The 21,930-nt window shown below is 44.8% G+C and overlaps 1 protein-coding gene across 1 annotated transcript in view; it reads left to right on the forward strand.

Moving 5' to 3' along the window:
* Positions 1-21,930, forward strand: part of ANXA7 (annexin A7) — a 59,311-nt gene that overhangs the window by 5,989 nt on the left and 31,392 nt on the right. Inside the window, exon 2 of the mRNA XM_007053226.4 lies at positions 19,578-19,632. Coding sequence (XP_007053288.1) covers positions 19,579-19,632 — 54 coding nt within the window. The 5' untranslated portion in view covers position 19,578. The remainder of the gene's footprint in view (positions 1-19,577; positions 19,633-21,930) is intronic.

Below are 21,930 nucleotides of genomic sequence, written 5' to 3' on the forward strand. Positions count from 1 at the left end.
AGCCCCCCAACCTGAAGCGAATACTCACCAACAACCACATACCACACAACAGAACCACTAACCCAGGAACCTATCCTTGCAACAAAGCCCGTTGCCAACTGTACCCACATATTTATTCAGGGGACACCATCACAGGGCCTAATAACATCAGCCACACTATCAGAGGCTCGTTCACCTGCACATCCACCAATGTGATATATGCCATCATGTGCCAGCAATGCCCCTCTGCCATGTACATTGGTCAAACTGGACAGTCTCTACGTAAAAGAACAAATGGACACAAATCAGATGTCAAGAATTATAACATTCTTAAGCCAGTCGGAGAACACTTCAATCTCTCTGGTCTCGCAATCAGAGACATGAAGGTCGCTATCTTACAACAAAAAAACTTCAAATCCAGAGTCCAGCGAGAAACTGCTGAATTGGAATTCATTTGCAAATTGGATACTATTAATTTAGGCTTAAATAGAGACTGGGAGTGGCTATTTCCCCTTGTTTTTTCCTGCCCCCCCCGGCCTTCTGGTTAAACTTGGATTTATGCTGGAAGTGGCCCACCTTGATTGTCTTGCACGTTGTGGGGAGAGTAGTCAGTTTGGACAGTTTGGATGAGCTATTGCCAGCAGGAGAGTGAGTTTGTGTGTGTGTGGGCGGGGGGGGGGGGGGCGGTGAGAAAACCTGGATTTGTGCAGGAAATGGCCCACCTTGATTTTCATGCACGTTGTAAGGAGGGTGGTCACTTTGGATAGGCTATTACCAGCAGGAGAGTGAGTTTGTGTGTGTGTGTGTGTTTGGGGGGAGGGGGGTGAGAAAACCTGGATTTGTGCTGGAAATGGCCCACCTTGATTTTCATGCACGTTGTAAGGAGAGTGGTCACTTTGGATAGGCTATTACCAGCAGGAGAGTGAGTTTGTGTGTGTGGTTTTTGGAGGGGGGTGAGAGAACCTGGATTTCTGCAGGAAATGGCCCACCTTGATTATCATACACATTGTGAAGAGAGTGGTCACTTTGGATGGGCTATTACCAGCAAGAGAGTGAGTTTGTCTGTGGGGGGGCGGAGGGTGAGAAAACCTGGATTTGTGCTGGAAATGGCCCATCTTGATGATCACTTTAGATAAGCTATTACCAGCAGGAGAGAGGGGTGGGAGGAGGTATTGTTTCATGGTGTCTGTGTATATAATAATGTCTTCTGCAATTTCCACAGTACGCATCCGATGAAGTGAGCCGTAGCTCACGAAAGCTCATGCTCAAATAAATTGGTTAGTCTCTAAGGTGCCACAAGTACTCCTTTTCTTTTTGGAGTCTTTAAAGTTTGCTCTTTTATTTTCAAGTTAACCCAGTAAAAGGAATCACCTACGACTTTGTACATGCTCTTTCTACTAGATTTTTAATATGTTTTTGCTTTGCTGTCCACACCCCTTTTCTGCCACTTTTGCTAAGGAGGAGAATTTTGGAGGCTGCAGGAAGTGCAGACAAAGGGCTGTTAATGCATTAAGTTTGTGAATGGCTTTTGGAGTTACACTTTCTAGGAAGAAAAGGAGTACTTGTGGCACCTTAGAGACTAACCAATTTATTTGAGCATAAGCTTTCGTGAGCTACAGCTCACTTCATCGGATGCATAAAGTGGAAAGTACAGTGAGCAGATTATGTATATACACACAGACCATGAAAAAATATACATTGTAAGGAGAGTGATCACTTAAAATGAGTTATTACCAGCAGGAGAGAGGGGTGGGGGGAGAGAAAACCTTTTGAAGTGATAATCAAGGTGGGCCATTTCCAGCACATTTCCAGGAGTTAACAAGAACGTCTGAGGAACGGCGGGGGGGTTGGGAAGGGGAGGAGGAATAAACAAGGGGAAATAGTTTCACTTAGTATAATGACTCAACCACTCCCAGTCTCTATTCAAGCCTAAGTTAATTGTATCCAATTTGCAAATTAATTCCAATTCAGCAGTCTCTCGTTGGAATCTGTTTTCGAAGTTTTTTTGTTGAAGGATACTCACTTTGAGATCAGAAATCGAGTGACCAGAGAGATTGAAGTGTTCTCCGACTGGTTTATGAATGTTATAATTCTTGACATCTGATTTGTGTCCATCTATTCTTTTACGTAGAGACTGTCCAGTTTGCCCAATGTACATGGCAGAGGGGCATCGCCGGCCCTGTGATGGTGTCCCCTGAATAGATATGTGGGCACAGTTGGCAACGGGCTTTGTTGCAAGGATAGGTTCCTGGGTTAGTGGTTCTGTTGTGTGGTGTGTGGTTGCTGGTGAGCATTTGCTTCAGGTTGGGGGGCTGTCTGTAGGCAAGGACTGGCCAGTCTCCCAAGATTTGTGAGAGTGATGGGTCGTCCTTCAGGATAGGTTGTAGATCCTTGATAATCGTTGGAGAGGTTTTAGTTGGGGGCTGAAGGTGGCGGCTAGTGGCGTTCTGTTATTTTCTTCGTTGGGCCTGTCCTGTAGTAGGTGACTTCTGGGTACTCTTCTGGCTCTGTCAATCTGTTTCTTCACTTCAGCAGGTGGGTACTGTAGTTGTAAGAATGCTTGATAGAGATCTTGTAGGTGTTTGTCTCTGACTGAGGGGTTGGAGCAAATGCGGTTGTATCGTAGAGCTTGGCTGTAGATGATGAATCGTGTGGTGTGGTCTGGGTGAAAGCTGGAGGCATGTAGGTAGGAATAGCGGTCAGTAGGTTTCCAGTATAGGGTGGTGTTTATGTGACCATCGCTTGTTAGCACTGTAGGGTCCAGGAAGTGGATCTCGTGTGTGGACTGGTCCAGGCTGAGGTTGATGGTGGGATGGAAATTGTTGAAATCATGGTGGAATTCCTCAAGGGCTTCTTTTCCATGGGTCCAGATGATGAAGATGTCATCAATGTAGTGCAAGTAGAGTAGGGGCATTAGGGGACGAGAGCTGAGGAAGCGTTGTTCTAAGTCAGCCATAAAAATGTTGGCATACTGTGGGGCCATGCGGGTACCCATAGCAGTGCCGCTGATTTGAAGGTATACATTGTCCCCAAATGTGAAATAGTTATGGGTGAGGACAAAGTCACAAAGTTCAGCCACTAGGTTTGCCGTGACATTATCCGGGATAGTGTTCCTGTTGGCTTGTAGTCTATATTTGTGTGGAATGTTGGTGTAGAGGGCTTCTACATCCATAGTTGCCAGGATGGTGTTTTCAGGAAGATCATCGATGGATTGTAGTTTCCTCAGGAAGTCAGTGGTGTCTCGAAGATAGCTGGGAGTGTTGGTAGCATAGGGCCTGAGGAGAGAGTCTACATAGCCAGACAATGCTGCTGTCAGGGTGCCAATGCCTGAGATGATGGGGTGCCCAGGATTTCCAGGTTTATGGATCTTGGGTAGCAGATAGAATACCCCAGGTCGGGGTTCCAGGGGTGTGTCTGTGCAGATTTGTTCTTGTGCTTTTTCAGGGAGTTTCTTGAGCAAATGCTGTAGTTTCTTTTGGTAACCCTCAGTGGGACCAGAGGGTAATAGCCTGTAGAAAGTGGTGTTGGAGAGCTGCCGAGCAGCCTCTTGTTCATATTCCGACCTATTCATGATGACAACAGCACCTCCTTTGTCAGCCTTTTTGATTATGATGTCAGAGTTGTTTCTGAGGCTGTGGATGGCATTGTGTTCTGCACGGCTGAGGTTATGGGGGAAGTGATGCTGCTTTTCCACAATTTCAGCCCGTGCACGTCGGCGGAAGCACTCTATGTAGAAGTCCAAAGTCTGTTGTTTCGACCTTCAGGAGGAGTCCACCTAGAATCCTTCTTTTTGTAGTGTTGGTAGGAAGGTCTCTGTGGATTAGTATGTTGTTCAGAGGGGTGTTGGAAATATTCCTTGAGTCGGAGACATCGAAAATAGGATTCAAGGTCACCACAGAACTATATCATGTTCGTGGGGGTGGAGGGGCAGAAGGAGAGGCCCCGAGATAGGACAGATTCTTCTCCTGGGTTAAGAGTATAGTTGGATAGATTGACAATATTGCTGGGTGGGTTAAGGGAACCATTGCTGTGGCCCCTTGTGGCATGTAGTAGTTTAGATAATTTAGTGTCCTTTTTCTTTTGTAGAGAAGCAAAGTGTGTGTTGTAAATGGCTTGTCTAGTTTTAGTAAAGTCCAGCCACGAGGAAGTTGTGTTGAAGGTTGGTTTTTTTATGAGAGTATCCAGTTTTGAGAGCTCATACTTAATCTTTCCCTGTTTGCTCTAGAGGATGTTGATCAGGTGGTTCCGAAGTTTCTTTGAGCGCATGTGACACAAGCTGTCAGCATAGTCTGTGTGGTATGTAGATTCTAATGGATTTTTTACCTTCAGTCCTTTTGATGATGTCCATCTGTTTGCATTTGGAAAGGAAGATGATGTCTGTCTGTATCTGTACAAGTTTTTTCATGAAGTTGATAGATATCCACTCCATATGGCTAAATGCAGTGCCTTGCATAATGACAGGTTTCAGAGTAGCAGCAATGTTAGTCTGTATTCGCAAAAAGAAAAGGAGTACTTGTGGCACCTTAGAGACTAACCAATTTATTTGAGCATAAGCTTTCGTGAGCTACAGCTCACTTCATCGGATGCATAAAGTGGAAAGTACAGTGAGCAGATTTTATATATACACATAGACCATGAAAAAATATACATTCTCAAGGACCAGTCTGTGAGATCTCCCTGACACAGTTTAGGAAGGCAGCAAGCTGCTCTAATGCATTCAGAGGTAAGTGAGTTCATGTGCTGTGGACACACAGCTGGCTAATGTTTAACAAGTACTTAGTCCCATATTATGCAAGTGATTTAATTTCTCTCCTGAAAAGCATCTGCACATACTGAAAGCTATTTCAGTAAATGTTACCGCCAGGTTACATTAACTTTTGAAAACTGATTACTACAGTGTTTGAACCATAGCTGAGGATTAGTCTCCAATCCAGTTCAATGTACCTCAGTCTAGTTGTAATATGGGCGGTGCTATTGAAACTGTGGCCTCTATGGAAGCCATTTTACATAATTTTTAAGTCATCCATTCTTTATTTTCAAATTGAATAAAATGAATTTTTTTATTTTAACAGACGAAGAAAATACAAACAATGTTTCTATGGTGATGGTGTCCAAGGACCCCAAATAGGGATTAGAGCCTCATGAAAATTTTTACAACACAAATATATTCCATGCCATACATACAGTCCCTGCCCCAGAGAGCGCACAGTCTGTGATTTAGAAAATACAAAACAGGCGAATAAATAGACAAAGGGGAGGGAGGAAAGTTTTCAAAGAGGTACCAGTAGAGATGGCTCTAATTCCATATGTTAGCAGTGTCACAGGTGGTCACAAGCGTAAACTGGCAGTTAACTTGCTAATCAAAAACTTAGACAACTTGAACAACTGGTCTGTTTTATTTGAAAATTAGAAGTTTGAAATTCCTTCCTGTTCCCGCCCTCCCTCATGTGAAGGTATCTATTTTCACTCTTTTGCTTTCGCTAATAAATCAAAGGGAAAAATGTAGGTTAAAACATTTGTTTAGTTTTCTTGTCTGATACTAAAATCTTAAATTATGAAAAATGAAATTTTATGTTAATGTTTTTAGCATGTTTTAAGACATAGTTAAAGGATTGTTGGATCTCATTTGCTCTACAAAATGAAACTGTTTTAACTGTTGGGGAAACAACAGTGTTGCATTTTGCAGTACAGGCAGGACTGTGATATGACTCAAATGATATAATACATTTTAAATCTGATATCTTTTAAATTTTGTTATGGAAACTATACAAACAGGGTCCTTGGTTTCATAAACCTCCTCCAGTCCCCTTAAAGTGGCAAGCTTCCCAGTTAGGGCTATAATTTATTAATGGAATTCAACAAAGTAGACAAGCTGAAAATTATATATTTTTTTCTTTCAGTTTTAGTAATTTTTGTTGGGTAATGATAAGTAAACCACTTTCAGACACTAGACACTTTAAGCAATAACTGTGAAACTGACTGGTCTTGTTACTGTCAAAATGGAGTTACATGCAAAGTGTAAATGGCATAAATATCTGAAGACATACGTGATTCAAACCCAAAATTTTAACATTCAAATCTAAATTGTACTTAATAGAGGAAACTTGAGTTTAACAAGTGTCACCGTGCCTCAATGGGTCACAGCTGAGCATGCCAGATTCAGGACAAACTGCTGAGAAATAAGGGCCAACTGATTGTTATTCTTCCATACGATGTACCACTCCAGTAACTAAACTTCTGTCTCACCACACTGGTTAGCAAGAAGTCAGAAATACAGTTTCCCAGCCCTTGTTTCACCACCCAGACACTAGACTTAATGATGAGTCCCACTTGCATAATATGGGACTTTATTTAGAAAAGCTGGACGAGCACAAGTCCATGGGGCCGGATGTGCTGCATCCGAGAGTGCTAAAGGAGTTGGCGGATGTGATTGCAGAGCCATTGGCCATTATCTTTGAAAACTCATGGCGATCGGGGGAAGTCCTGGACGACTGGAAAAAGGCTAATGTAGTGCCCATCTTTAAAAAAGGGAAGAAGGAGGATCCTGGGAACTACAGGCCAGTCAGCCTCACCTCAGTCCCTGGAAAAATCATGGAGCAGGTCCTCAAGGAATCAATTCTGAAGCTCTTAGAGGAGAGGAAAGTGATCAGGAACAGTCAGCATGTATTCACCAAGGGCAAGTCATGCCTGACTAATCTAATTGCCTTCTATGACGAGATAACTGGCTCTGTGGATGAGGGGAAAGCGGTGGACGTGTTGTTCCTTGACTTTAGCAAAGTTTTTGACATGGTCTCCCACACTATTCTTGACAGTAAGTTAAAGAAGTATGGGCTGAATGAATGGACTATAAGGTGGATAGAAAGTTGGCTAGATTGTCGGGCTCAACGGGTAGTGATCAATGGCTCCATGTCTAGTTGGCAGTCGGTATCAAGTGGAGTGCCCCAAGGGTCAGTCCTCGGGCCGGTTTTGTTCAGTATCTTCATAAATGATCTGGAGGATGGTGTGGATTGCACCCTCAGCAAGTTTGCAGATGACACTAAACTGGGAGGAGAGGTAGATGTGCTGGAGGGTAGGGATAGGATACAGAGGGCCCTAGACAAATTAGAGGATTGGGCCAAAAGAAATCTGATGAGGTTCAACAAGGACAAGTGTAGAGTCCTGCACTTAGGACGAAAGAATTCCATGCACCACTACAGACTAGGGACCGAATGGCTCGGCAGCAGTTCTGCAGAAAAGGACCTAGGGGTTACAGTGGACGAGAAGCTTAATATGAGTCAACAGTGTGCCCTTGTTGCCAAGAAGGCCAATGGCATTTTGGGATGTATAGGTAGGGGCATAGCGAGCAGATCGAGGGACGTGATCGTTCCCCTCTATTCGACATTGGTGAGGCCTCATCTGGAGTACTGTGTCCAGTTTTGGGCCCCACACTACAAGAAGGATGTGGAAAAATTGGAAAGAGTCCAGCGGAGGGCAACAAAAATGATTAGGGGACTGGAACACATGAGTTCTGAGGAGAGGCTGAGGGAACTGGGATTGTTTAATCTGCGGAAGAGAAGAATGAGGGGGGATTTGATAGCTGCTTTCAACTACCTGAAAGGGGGTTCCAAAGAGGATGGCTCTTGGCTGTTCTCAGTGATAGCAGATGACAGAACAAGGAGTAATGGTCTCAAGTTGCCGTGGGGGAGGTTTAGGTTGGATATTAGGAAAAACTTTTTCACTAGGAGGGTGGTGAAACACTGGAATGCATTACCTAGGGAGGTGGTGGAATCTCCTTCCTTAGATATTTTTAAGGTCAGGCTTGACAAAGCCCTGGCTGGGATGATTTATTTGGGGATTGGTCCTGCTTTGAGCAGGGGATTGGACTAGATGACCTCCTGAGGTCCCTTCCAACCCTGATATTCTATGATTCTTTGAGTGGCTATTTAAAACCAGTTTCATCAAAGGGTTCTTCTAATCCCAAGAGATGAGCCATGTAGCCAGGCCAATATATAACTCAGATCTTATCCAATAATCATGCTATTGCCAGTACTTTATTATCTAATATCTAAAGGTTTATTTATAAGAGAAAAGAAAGAGAAGAGAATTAAAATGGTCAAAGGAATCAAATACGTACAGTCATTGCAAAGTTCTTGGAACAGGTTTGTAGCAGTGATGGAATTAGGGTTGCCAACTTTCTAAGTGCAGAAAACCGAACACCCTTGCCCCGCCCCTGCCCTGCCCCTTCTCTAAGGCCCGCCCCCGCTCACTCAATCCCCCCTCCCTCCATTGCTTGCTCTCCCCCACCCTTACTCGCTCATTTTCACTGAGCTGGGGTAGGGGTGTAGGAGGGGGTGCAGGCTCTGGGGTGGGGCTGGGGATGAGAGGTTTGGGGTGCAGGAGGGGGTTCCGAGCTGGGGCAGGAGGTTGGGCTGTGGGAGGGGGTTTGGGGTGCAGGCTCTGGGCAGTGCTGAGCTCAGGCAGCTCTCAGGAAGTGGGGACATGTCCCTCTGCCTCCTAGGTGGAGACGTGGACAGGGTGGTCTGCAGATCCTCCCTGGACACCCCTCCTCTTAGGAGCCAGACATATCGGCTACTTCCCGGGAGCTGTGTGGAGCCGGGCAGGGAGCCTGCCAACCCCGCTGCGCTGCCAACCAGACTTTTAACAGCCCGGTCAGCAGTGCTGACTGGAGCCACCAGGGTCCCTTTTCAACCGGGTGTTCCGGTCGAAAACAGGACACCTAGCAACCGTAGATGGAATAAACTGCTGGCTTGTAATGTCTCTGGTAACTTCCAAAAGATTGGAAGGTCCTGAGTCCATTGGTTGTAATGCTCCTGTTAGGGTAAGTCCAGAGATCAGATCAGGAAAGAAGCAAAATGGAGATGCTTCCAGGGTCTTTTATACTTTCTCCCATGTGGAGGGGATGCTCTCAGTCTTAGTTTGTGGAAAACTACAGGTGCATCATGGAGTCCAGGGTCATATGAGCCAGTCACATGCCCTTGAATGCTTTGATGAATCATAGCCAGAGCCATTACCCATATTTTGGCTAAGGCATCCACAGGATGGCCCACCATGCAGGGATAATCTTCTTCCTTGGCCCATTGTGTTTGTTAATGGGCCATCAACTTGAATGGTCCATTCACAATGTGCAGGCTAGACTACATGCAAACTATCTTGTGGGTGTTACGCCAGGAGCAAACACATTTGAAATACAGGTATGTAGTCAATATTCATAACTTCAGATACAAAAATGATACACGCATACGAACAGGATAATCATATTCAGAAAATCATAACTTTTCCATTGACACCTTACATGAGATAATTTGTACAAGATTTTTGCAGTTGTATAGCAGTGGTAGCAACAATGATGTACATGGTCATACGTTAATCCTATAACATCACAATAAGTTCCTTTTTAATTGAAATTTGACTAAAGTTACTATATTCAGCCAAAAAAAAGGGGGGGAGGAAGAAAAATCCACTGTTTCTTTGGTAGAAATAAGTAGTAATTTGTAATATGTGTGGTTAAACATTAAAACACAAGTCTGAAAACCTAAAATACTCATGCTGCATTAGGGATGCTTCCCCTTAATTTGTCATATTTACTTTGATCGACTTGATCCATCTCCCAAAGCCTTCTGTTGCTTGTCTTTGGCACGGACACTAAGGTTGCTTTGCTTCTATAGTTGTCACATCATAGTGTTAACAGTATGACTTAGAGTGAGAGACTGACTACATGTAATCCTATACTATTTTTGTTTCAGCACTTGAATTTGGTCTGATACACTTAGATTTTTTTTAATGTTTCTGCTTTAATTCTCAGCAAGTTAACTTTGTAAATGCTTGCTACTTTCTGTGTAGATGATGGTCAGTAAAAATGAAAGATTCCTGTTAAACATTAAGTTTTACTATCTGGTATGTTATGCTGAAATGGAGTTTTTAGTCCTGGGGGAATTCTGCGCCAAAACATTAAAAATTCTGTGCAGAATATTTTAAAATTCTGGTAAAATAAGAATTAGATAAGTTAATGGAGGCTAGGTCCACCAATGGCTATTAGCCAGGATGGGCACGGATGCAAAACCATGCTCTGAAGCATTCCTAGCCTGTGTTTGTCAGAGGCTGGGAAGGGGCGACAGAGGATGGATCACTTGATGATTACCCCTTCTGTTCATTCCCTCTGAAACACCTGGCATTGGCCACTGTCAGAAGACCGGATACTAGGTCTAGATGGACCATTGATCTGACCCAGTATGGCCGTTCTTATGTAAAATTCTGCATATTTTATTTGTCAAAATAGCACAATATAATCATGCTCATTTCAATTATTTTGGTAATTTATTTCAAAATACCTGTCAGCAAGTATGTCTGTAACAATACAGTTTCAGGAAATTTTTGGGGGGCAAATAGATTCCTTACTAGGCATATTAATACAGTCTGTCCCCCTCACTAGCCCTTCTGAACCCCAGTCTATGACCCTTCAGCAGCCCTGTGTGCCCCACACTATCTGTCCTAACTTGGCTCTGTGGTCAGGGTACTGTGATGAATGCAGCCAGCTGCTGGCTGTTCTGGCGCCACAGTGGTCTCTGGTGGGTGAAAGGCAGAACTGCAGCACTTCTTGGGTAGAATGTATTTTCTGCAAGGAAAAAAATTGTGTGCCAGATATGAATTCTGCATGTGTGCAGTGGTGCAGAATTTCCCCAGAAGTAAGTTGTCCTGGCCAGTGGATACATAGGAATGCTGGGCAGTTATTGACCATAATTGCACTTTTTTCTCACTTATGCAATTTCCTCCACTGTGCGTGAGCGGATGAGACTACCATTTTACTAAAAACTGTACAGTAGGTAGTCCCCAGTCAGAGTGCTCGGATGGTCTTTCAGTAACTAGGGTTTATGAATATCCCTCCACTTTGATTGGAACTATCCTTAGAACTCCCTGTCTAACTGCCCAAAAACAGGTTGGCTGATCCTGTCCCACTCCTACCAATCCCCTTCACTATCCCAGATACCATTTATAATTTAAGTAAGAAGGAAATTATTTTTTGGAAGGGGAACTGAGGAGAAAATAGTGGAGGAGATGGGTGCTGAGTGGGGAGAGAGTCAAAAGATGACAGCCAGTGGGGCATATGGATGGGGCTTTCTGAGGTGACTGGGCAACAAAATGGCAGATGAAATTCAATGTTGATAAATGCAAAGAAATGCACATTGGAAAGCATAATCCCAACTATACATATAAAATGATGGGATCTAAATTAGCTGTTACAACTCAAGAGAGAGAACTTGGAGTCATTGTGGCTAGTTCTCTGAAAACGTCCACTCAATGCGCAGCGGCAGTCAAAAAAGTGAACAGAATTTTGGGAACCATTAGGAAAGGGCTGGATAATAAAACAGAAAATATATTGCCTCTGAAGAAATCCATGGTACACCTGCATCTTGAATACTGTGTGCAGAGGTGGTCTCCCCCATCTCAAAAAAGATATATTGGAATGGGAAAAGGTTCAGAAAAGGGCAACAAAAATTATTAGGGATATGGAACGGCTTCTGTATGAAGAGAGATTAAAAAGACCGGGACTCTTCAGCTTGGAAAAGAGATGACTAAGGGGGGATATAATAGAGGTCTATAAAATCATGACTGGTGTGGAGAAAGTAAATAAGGAAGTGTTATTTAGTTCTTCTCATAACACAGGAACTAGGGGTTACCAAATTAAATTTATAGGCAGCAGGTTTAAAACAAACAAAAGGAAATATTTTTTCATGCAACGCACTGTCAACCTGTGGAACTCCTTGCCAGTGGATGTTGTGAAGGCCAAGACTATAACAGGGTTCAAAAAAGAACTAGATAAATTCATGGAGGATAGGTCCATCAATGGCTATTAGTCAGGATGGATAGGGATGGTGTCCCTAGCCTCAGTTTGCCAGAAGTTAGGAATGGGCGACTGGATGGATCACTTGATGATTTACCTGTTCTGTTCATTCCCTCTGGGGCATCTGGCATTGGCCACTGTTGGAAGAGAGAATACTGGGCTAGATGGACCTTTGGTCTGACCCAGTATGGCCATTCTTATGTTCTTATTTTCTTAATATTCTATTAGAGAATTCTGTAGACGTAGAATATTCTATATTGAGAATGTAGGGGTTAAATTCACCCCAACTTCATAAAACCTAAGTATTTAGTTCCTATTCAGATAAGTGCAGAGGTTACATTCATTCCTTCAATCCAGGGTCAGGGGCTGCTGCTGCTCTGGGTTCTGGGCTGAAATAGTAGCTCCAGCCCCTCCACATTGATTGCGCAGGATACTGTATCCGCTGGATCTGCAAACACCCCCCTGCAGGGCGTAAGTAGTAGTTTGGAAGACTATCATCAGACTTTCACACCAGGGATCATAGAATCATAGAATATCAGGGTTGGAAGGGACCTCAGGAGGTCATCTAGTCCAACCCCCTGCTCAAAGCAGGACCAATCCCCAATCAAATCATCCCAGCCAAGGCTTTGTCAAGCCTGACCTTAAAAACTTCCAAAGGAGATTCTACCACCTCCCTAGGTAACGCATTCCAGTGTTTCACCACCCTCCTAGTGAAAAAGTTTTTCCTAATATCCAACCTAAACCTCCCCCACTGCAACTTGAGACCATTACTCCTTGTCCTGTCCTCTTCTACCACTGAGAATAGTCTAGAACCATCCTCTCTGGAACCACCTCTCAGGTAGTTGAAAGCAGCTATCAAATCCCCCCTCATTCTTCTCTTCCGCAGACTAAACAATCCCAGTTCCCTCAGCCTCTCCTCAGAACTCATGTGTTCCAGTCCCCTAATCATTTTTGTTGCCCTTCGCTGGACTCTCTCCAATTTATCCACATCCTTCTTGTAGTGTGGGGCCCAAAACTGGACACAGTACTCCAGATGAGGCCTCACCAATGTCGAATAGAGGGGAACGATCACGTCCCTCGATCTGCTCGCTATGCCCTTACTTATACATCCCAAAATGCCATTGGCCTTCTTGGCAACAAGGGCACACTGCTGACTCATATCCAGCTTCTCATCCACTGTCACCCCTAGGTCCTTTTCCGCAGAACTGCTGCCTAGCCATTCGGTCCCTAGTCTGTAGCTGTGCATTGGGTTCTTCCGTCCTAAGTGCAGGACCCTGCACTTATCCTTATTGAACCTCATCAGGTTTCTTTTGGCCCAATCCTCCAATTTGTCTAGGTCCCTCTGTATCCTATCCCTGCCCTCCAGCGTATCTACCACTCCTCCCAGTTTAGTGTCATCCGCAAATTTGCTGAGAGTGCAATCCACACCATCCTCCAGATCATTTATGAAGATATTGAACAAAACCGGCCCCAGGACTGACCCCTGGGGCACTCCACTTGACACCGGCTGCCAACTAGACATGGAGCCATTGATCACTACCCGTTGAGCCCGACAATCTAGCCAACTTTCTACCCACCTTATAGTGCATTCATCCAGCCCATACTTCTTTAACTTGCTGACAAGAATACTGTGGGAGACCGTGTCCAAAGCTTTGCTAAAGTCAAGAAACAATACATCCACTGCTTTCCCTTCATCCACAGAATCAGTAATCTCATCATGTTACTTCATCCCTAGTGCAGATCTGTAGCTGTTTGGCAGTTGTACTTGCTTAAGGGAGATAATGCATATTGAAACCAGGCCTTTCTGAGGCCTTTCCTTTACCTGAATGTTTCCTCCCTGTTTTTGCCTGACTTCTGGGTATTGTTTGCATTGCAATAATTAATGAGTCTGGAAACATTTGCTATAAACATCCATTTTCAGTGTTTTCTACTAATTAGTAAATATTTGCTTTCAGGTTGAAACTTAGATCTCTGCACAACTTTTTCATGCAGCACTTAGCTGTTTTGGTTTGTTTGTTAATGGCTTAAGAGAGCAATGTAATTATGTGCTGTGGGTCATGTTCATCATAGTAGAAGTTTTAAAGGCCATGATATTTCTTATGAATGACAATGTTTACTTCAGTGGGAGTCTGGTGAGGATAAGGTTTTGCAAATTATTTTAAAGATTGCAGGTAGCTGAGAGGTGGTTAATGAACATTGAAACAATACCACACATGAGAGCTGAATAAACATACAGTTCTGATTTGCTGGTAGGTTTAGGCAACTATCCTGACTATTTTTTTTAAACAAAAAACATATTTTATCATCTTGGGTTTAAGGAATCAATCTCTTCGTGTTTTGGTATGCAGCCTTCCCTGTTGCCCTTTCAGTTGCAGCAGTAAAGATTTATCATTTGTGAGAAACAATGCAAAATGGTGATGCTGGGGGTTTTAAAAAATTGAATTCTGCTACTTGATCTCCATTATTTTTGCTCACTGAGCCCTGGTCTACACTATGAGTTTAGATCGAATTTAGCAGCGTTAGATCAATTTAACCCTGCACCCGTCCACACGACGAAGCCATTTTTTTCGACTTAAAGGGCTCTTAAAATCAATTTCTGTACTGCTCTCCAGACGAGGGAATTAGTGCTGAAATCGATCTTGCAGGGTCGAATTTGGGGTAGTGTGGTCGCGATTTGACGGTATTGGCTTCTGAGAGCTATCCCAGAGTGCTCCATTGAGACCGCTCTGGACAGCGCTCTCAACTTAGATGCACTGGTGAGGTAGACAGGAGAAGGCCCGCAAACTTTTGAATCTCATTTCCTGTTTGGCCAGCGTGGCAAGCTGCAGGTGAGTGCAGATCTCATCAGCAGAGGTGACCATGATGGAGTCCCAGAATCGCAAAAGAGCTCCAGCATGGACCGAACGGGAGGTACGGGATCTGATCGCTGTATGGGGAGACGAATCCATGCTATCAGAACTCAGTTCCAAAAGGTGAAATGCCCAAACATTTGAAAAAATCTCCAAGGGCATGAAGGACAGAGGCTATAACATGGACCGACAGCAGTGCCACGTGAAACTTAAGGAACTCAGGCAAGCCTACCAAAAAACCAGAGAGGCAAACGGCTTCTCAGGGTCAGAGCCCAGGACATGCCACTTCTGTGATGAGCTGCAAGGTGCAGCTAGGGAGTGCAGCCACCACTACCCCACCCCTGTGCTTTGACTCCGTCAATGGATTATCATGCAACAGGGGTGCACATTTTGGGGATGAGGAGGAGGATGATAGCACACAGCAAGCAAGTGGAGAAACAGTTTTCCCCGAGAGCCAGGAACTGTTTCTCACCCTGGACCTTGAGCCAGTACCCCTCCAAACCCACCCAAGGCGAGCTCCTGAACCCGCCAGGCAGAGAAGGGACCTCTGGTGAGTGTACCTTTGTAAATATAATACATGGTTTAAAAGCAAGCATGTTTAATGATTAATTTGCCCTGAAGACTTGGGATGCATTTGCGGCCAGTACAACTACTGGAAAAGTATGTTAACGTGTCTGGGGATGGAGCGGAAATCCTCCAGGGACATCTCCATAAAGTTCTCCTGGATGTTCACTCCTCATGGTCGCCTGTTTGAAATAGGGTAATTTTATTAAGGGGACATTCAGAGGTGGCCGTTCCTGCTGGGCTGCGTGCCTGTGGTTGAACAGAAATCTTCCCCGCTCTTAGCCACGCAGTGGGGGGAGGGGTGAAGTGATCATCCCAGAGAATTGGGTGGGTGTGTGGGGGTTAGTTGGGTTTGTGCTGCACGTTAACCCGAAAACTGCAGCCTGTCCTTTTAAATTGCCAACCCATTTTAAATGGCCAACCCAATGGCTGCTTGGTATGGGAAATGAGGGCGCTGCTGTTTGAAACCATTTCCACATGTTATGAAGGTTAAAGAAGCCAAAAGATTGTGGCTTACCATGGCTGCCTGCAAGCCGAATTCTGTTGCCCGGCCCTGCATGTGTGATCTCTCACGCCAAACTGGCAGACCCTCAATATAAGAGGCAAAATGCGACCTTGTACCGAAAGAACATGTGCTATGTAATGTTAACAGCAAGGTTCACCCTGAAAGAGTCTACCCATTGTTCTCTAAAATGTGTCAATTTTTAACTACTACTCTCCCTTTTTTTCCCTCCTGCAGCTGCAAATGTGTCAACGCTCACACTATCATCTCCTTCCCAGAGGATAGGGAACATTAGAAGGCAAAAAAACCGCACTTGCGTTGAAATGTTCTCTGAGCTCATGCAGTCCTCCCACACTGAACGATACCAGGAGAATGCGTGGAGGGAAGCAATGTCAGAGTCCAGGAAAGCACAATATGAACGCGATGATAGGTGGCATCAGCTTGCTGACAGAAGGCAGGAGTCAATGCTCAGGCTACTGGAGGATCAAACTGATATGCTCCGGCGTATGGTTGAGCTGCAGGAAAGGCAGGAGCACAGACTGCCACTACAGCCCCTGTGTAACCAACCGCCCTCCTCCTCAAGTTCCATAGCCTCCTTACCCAGACGCCCAAGAACATAGTGGGGGGGCCTCCGGGCACCCAAGCACTCCATCCCAGAGGACTGCCCAAGCAACAGAAAGCTGGCATTCAATAAGTTTTAAAGTGCAGTGTGGCCTTGTCCTTCCCTCCTCCCCAACCCCACCCAGTGCTTCCCTCCTCCACCACCCCTCCTGGGCTACCTTGGCAGTTATCCCCCTATTTGTGTGATGAATTAATAAAGAATGCATGAATTTGAAACAACAATGACTTTATTGCCTCTGCAAGCAGTGATCGAAGGCAGGAGGGGAGGGCGGTTGGCTTACGGGAAGTAGAGTGAACCAAGGGGGTGGGTTTTCGTCAAGGAGAAACAAACAGAACTTTCACACCGTAGCCTGGCTAGTCATGAAACTGGTTTTCAAAGCTTCTCTGATGCGCACCGTGCCCTCCTGTACTCTTCTAACCGCCCTGGTGTCTGGCTGCTCATAATCAGCGGCCAGGCGATTTGCCTCAACCTCCCACCCCGCCATAAACGTCTCCCCCTTACTCTCACAGGTATTGTGGAGTGCGCAGCAAGCAGTAATAACAATGGGAATATTGTTTTTGCTGATGTCTAACCTAGTCAGTAAACTGCGCCAGCATGCTTTTAAACATCCAAATGCACGTTCTACCACCATTCTGCACTTGCTCAGCCTATAGTTGAACAGCTCCTGACTACTGTCCAGGCTGCCTGTGTATGGCTTCATGAGCCATGGGAGCACGGGTCCCCAAGGATAACTCTAGGCATTTCAACATCCCCAACGGTTATTTTCTGGTCTGGGAATAAAGTCCCTTCCTGCAGCTTTTGAAACAGACCAGAGTTCCTGAAGATGCGAGCGTCATGTACTTTTCCCGGCCATCCCACGTTGATGTTGGTGAAACATCCCTTGTGATCCACCAGTGCTTGCAGCACCATTGAAAAGTACCCCTTTCGGTTTATGTACTCGCTGCCTTGGTGGTCTCTTGCCAAGATAGGGATATGGGTTCCGTCTATCGCACCACCACAGTTAGGGAATCCCATTGCAGCAAAGCCATCCACTATAACCTGCACATTTGACAGAGTCACTACCCTTGATAGCAGCAGCTCAGTGATTGCGTTGGCTACTTGGATCACAGCAGGCCCCACAGTAGATTTGCCTACTCCAAATTGATTCCCGACTGACCGGTAGCTGTCTGGCATTGCAAGCTTCCAGAAGGCTATCACCACTCACTTGTGAACTGTGCTCTCATCTTGGTATTCTTGCGCTTCAGGGCAGGGGAAAGCAAGTCACAAAGTTCCATGAAAGTGCCCTTACGCATGCGAAAGTTTCGCAGCCACTGGGAATCGTCCCAGACCCGCAACACTCTGCGGTCCCACCAGTCTGTGCTTGTTTCCCAGGCCCAGAATCGGCGTTCCACGCATTGAACCTGCCCTTTTACTACCATGATGTCCAATTGCCGGGGCCCGTACTTTGAGAGAAGTCTGTGTCCATGTCCTCATTGCTCTCGTCACCGCGCTGCTGTCGCCTCCTCACCTGCTTTTGCAGGTTTTGGTCCAGCATATATTGCTGGATAACGTGCGTGGTGTTTACAACGTTCATAACTGCCACGGGGATCTGAGCGGGCTCCATGCTTGCCATGATATGGCATCTGCAGGAGAGCAGAGTGGCAGTGGAAGTGGCAGGTGGATGACGATGCTGACAGCAATATGGTGCCCGCACGGAAAAAGGCGCGAAACTATTGTCAGCCGTTGCTTTCACGGGAGGGTGGGAGGGGGGAGCAGGGCGTAGGCTGGCAGCAGACGGTGCAGTATGACGGCTAGCCGTTGTTGTCTCCTGGGTGCTCACCAGCATACGGTGCAGTACGACTGTAGCCGTCATCGTTTCCAGGCAGACTGAATCTCCATGAGATGAAACTTAAGAAGAGAATGAACTGGAGTCACTCCCATTTATGTCCAGGTGCCCCTGACAGACCTCACTGAGGTCTGCCAGGAGCACAGATGTCTGCCCAGGTGCCCCTGACCGACCTCACTGAGGTCGGCCAAGAGCACCCAGAAGACGACAACAACGGCGACGGCTACCAGTCGTACTGCACCGTCTGCTGCCACAAGGCAATGAGCTGCTGCTGTGTAGCAATGCAATGGGGGGAGGGATAGCTCAGTGGTTTGAGCATTGGCCTGCTAAACCCAGGGTTGTGAGTTCAATCCTTGAGGGGGCCATTTGGGATCTGAGGCAAAAAATTGGGGATTCGTCCTGCTTTGAGCAGGGGGTTGGACTAGATGACCTCTTGAGGTCCTTTCCAACCCTGGTATTCTATGATTCTACCATGTCTGCCAGCACCCAGGACACGTATGGTGACAGTGTGCTGAGTGAGTTCCATGCTTGCTGTGGTATGGCGTCTGCATGGGTAACCCAGGAAAAAAGATGGGAAACGATTGTCTGCCGTTGCTTTCACGGGGGGCGGGGCCTGACAACATATACCCAGAACCACCCGCGACAATGTTTTTGCCCTAGCACGCATTGGGATCTCAACCCAGAATTCCAGTGGGTGGCGGAGACTGTGGGAACTGTGGGATAGCTACCCACAATGCAACGCTCTGGAAGTCGACACTAGCCTCGGTAGTGTGGACGCTCTCTGCCGACTTAATGGTCTTAAGTGGGGAAACACACAGTCGACTGTATAAAATTGATTTCTAAAAAATCGACTTCTATAAATTGGACCTAATTTCGTAGTTTAGACATACCCTGAGTTTGGTGTGTGAAATAGATGCTTATTTTTGTGCTAGAAGAAGATTACATTAAAACATATTTTTATTTAGTTATGAAAATGATAGCTTCATAAACCATTTTTAACTTCCATAAATAAAATACAATGCTCCTCTTCTAGCTCCTGATCTTGGAAGGTGCAGAATGCCCTTAGCTTTACTGGACCAGACCCTTACAGAACGCTTTCCTGGGAGACAATTCTCTTCCTGTATTTGTCTGGTTAAACAAAAGTGGCACTGAGTGGCATGATTGATATGTGGTTTTCCTTTTGTATCTGCCTCATTAGGTTTGTGTGTCTGAAAAGTTCTGAAATGAAAACTTATATTTTTTTAAAGTAGCTGACAAGTAAAATTCATACATATCAGTAACATGTACTGACCTCCACAGCTAAGCAAGATAATGCGTACTCAGCACACAAACAACTAACTCATCCCACTGTACTTTAAATCCAAAAGTTGGTCACTGAAAATATTGTTCTTTTTCAGAATGTCATACCCAGGCTATCCCCCTTCAGGCTATCCTGCTTTCCCTGGATATCCCGTAAGTATGGCCTGTTTTTTAAATGCCTTGTACTTGAAATATAGGCCACGCCCTTGTGACTTTCTCTTCTGTCATGTCATGTGCTGGGGGAATATTAGTCATTACTTTCGTGCAGGATATTTTTAGATTTACAGTCTCTGGCATCATCCCTCAAGATGTTCATGAGCTTGGGTCCAGATAATCTAATGCAGTAAAGAATTATTTCCTCTCCACGTGAGGAAAAAAAGCATGCTCCTGTAATGGGCATTCAGGGCATTTCATGGTCTCCTAAGAGACAATTCTTTTGTTATTTGCTAGGCTGAGAGAAGCTTGGCTCAGTTTTGGTGATTTGTTTTGTTTTGTTTTGTAACTTGTCGATTCTCTTGATTTTCTTTGTTTTCCTGGATAGTCCTGTGCCTCTTGTCATGAGAGCAGTGTTTATTCAGTAGTTTGGATCTACATTTGAATCCAAACTTTGTGACTCACTCCCCATGTATATAGAAGTTCAAGGATCTTCTGATCTGGGGTTTCGCTTCAGCCTGTTATACAGATGATATTTGAATCTAGATCAGTCTTTGCTGGAGTTCACACATCTGGTCATGCTTCAGGTTCAGCTGTAATACCCTGTAGATCTGTGGCCTGATTTTTCAGAGTTGCTGAGTAAACTGTAGCTCCCATTAATTTCAGTGAGAGCCGTGAGTAATGAGCATCTTTGAAAATCTAGCTTCTTGCTTCTACACCGTGAGGACTTGTCTTTTGCTGCAGAGCAGTTTAGCTAATTTGTCTTGTCTTTTGGCTGTGGGACTTCATTCCTCTTGCAACTCATGAGTAGAATCATAGAATATCAGGGTTGGAAGGGACCTCAGGAGGTCCTCTAGTCCAACCCCCTGCTCAAAGCAGGACCAATCCTCAATTTCTGCCCCAGATCTCGAATGGCCTCCTCAAGGATTGAACTCACAACCCGGGGTTTAGCAGGCCAATGCTCAAACCACTGAGCTATCCCTCCCCTCCCTCAGAAGATCTAAGATTCCACTGAATACTCCTGGGGGCATTCTGCGCCAAGATATTAAAAATTCTGCCACAATATTTTAAAATTCTGCAAAATTCTGTAAATTTTATTTGTCAAAATAACACTACATAATCACACCAGTTTCAGTTATTTGGTAATTTATTTCAAAATACCTGTCAGCAAGTATGTCTGTAACAATACAGACACACACAAAAATTCCCCCAGGAGTAGAGAGTTAAAGAAACCACTATGAGAACCCACTTCCTGTTTCTCTGCACCCTTCCTCCCTCCCCAGAGCCCAGTCGGGGGACCAGACACCCACAACCCCTCCCCCCGCAGGCAATACACCCAAACCCCCTCCTTCCCACAGCTCTGCCACAGCCCGCCCCCCCGGCCCAGATACCTGCACCTTCTCCCCGCTGAGCCCAGCTGTGGCTCCCCCTCCCCCCCGCAGCTCAGATACCCGCACCCTCTCCCCCCTGAGCCCAGCTGCGGGGTCCCCAGTCATTAGTACTACCATCAGTCTCTGTCTCGAGTTAAGAAGTGAAAGAGTAGCTGAATGCTTTTAGATCAAATCTGCATTTAACAAACAGAACCAAACTTTTTTCCCGGAGGTGCTGAGCACCAACATATGCTTAAAAAATCAGGCCCTGCTTTTTTAAGGAAAAATCTCTAACTGAGGGTTTATTGTAGGTAAACATTCATAGTATGAAAAGTTATGTTGGTGAGAACTACCCTTTAAAAGTAAACAGCTTGAAATCTGGTCAAATTCAAAAAATGAATTAAAAGTATTTTCAGATACTACACCTGCCATTAAGCTTTCTGCCTTGTCTTGTCAATCACATTATATATATATATTTTAAAGTGTGTTTTCTTTACCCACTTGAAGTGTGAAAGATTCATACGAACAGGGGAAACCGTGAAACTGACTATATCCAAAATGCTGTCAAGATGGACAAATACAACAAATCTGAAAGAAGCGAAATACCTTTTCTCTACTCTTTCAGTTATAGTAATGTTAGGCATTTACTATAACAATTTATTATATTATAACACAAAAAGTTTTGAGACAGAAGTGTGATTTTTTTAAAGTGGATTTTGTCCCTTTAAAATAATAATAAATGGGAAATTCCTGATGACTTATATATGACATATAAGAAGTTGGACATCAATAACAAAAAAAAAAAAAAAAAAGAGGGTAAGAGAATGTTTGCAGTAGTATTCCCAACTTTACTGAAGAGTTTTTACCTAGCATTATTGCTAGACACATCACATTTACTCTACAAGTGCATACTATAAGTCAAATTTAG

Source organism: Chelonia mydas, chromosome 7 (assembly GCF_015237465.2).
Source record: "Chelonia mydas isolate rCheMyd1 chromosome 7, rCheMyd1.pri.v2, whole genome shotgun sequence".
NCBI classification, from domain to species: Eukaryota; Metazoa; Chordata; order Testudines; family Cheloniidae; genus Chelonia; species Chelonia mydas.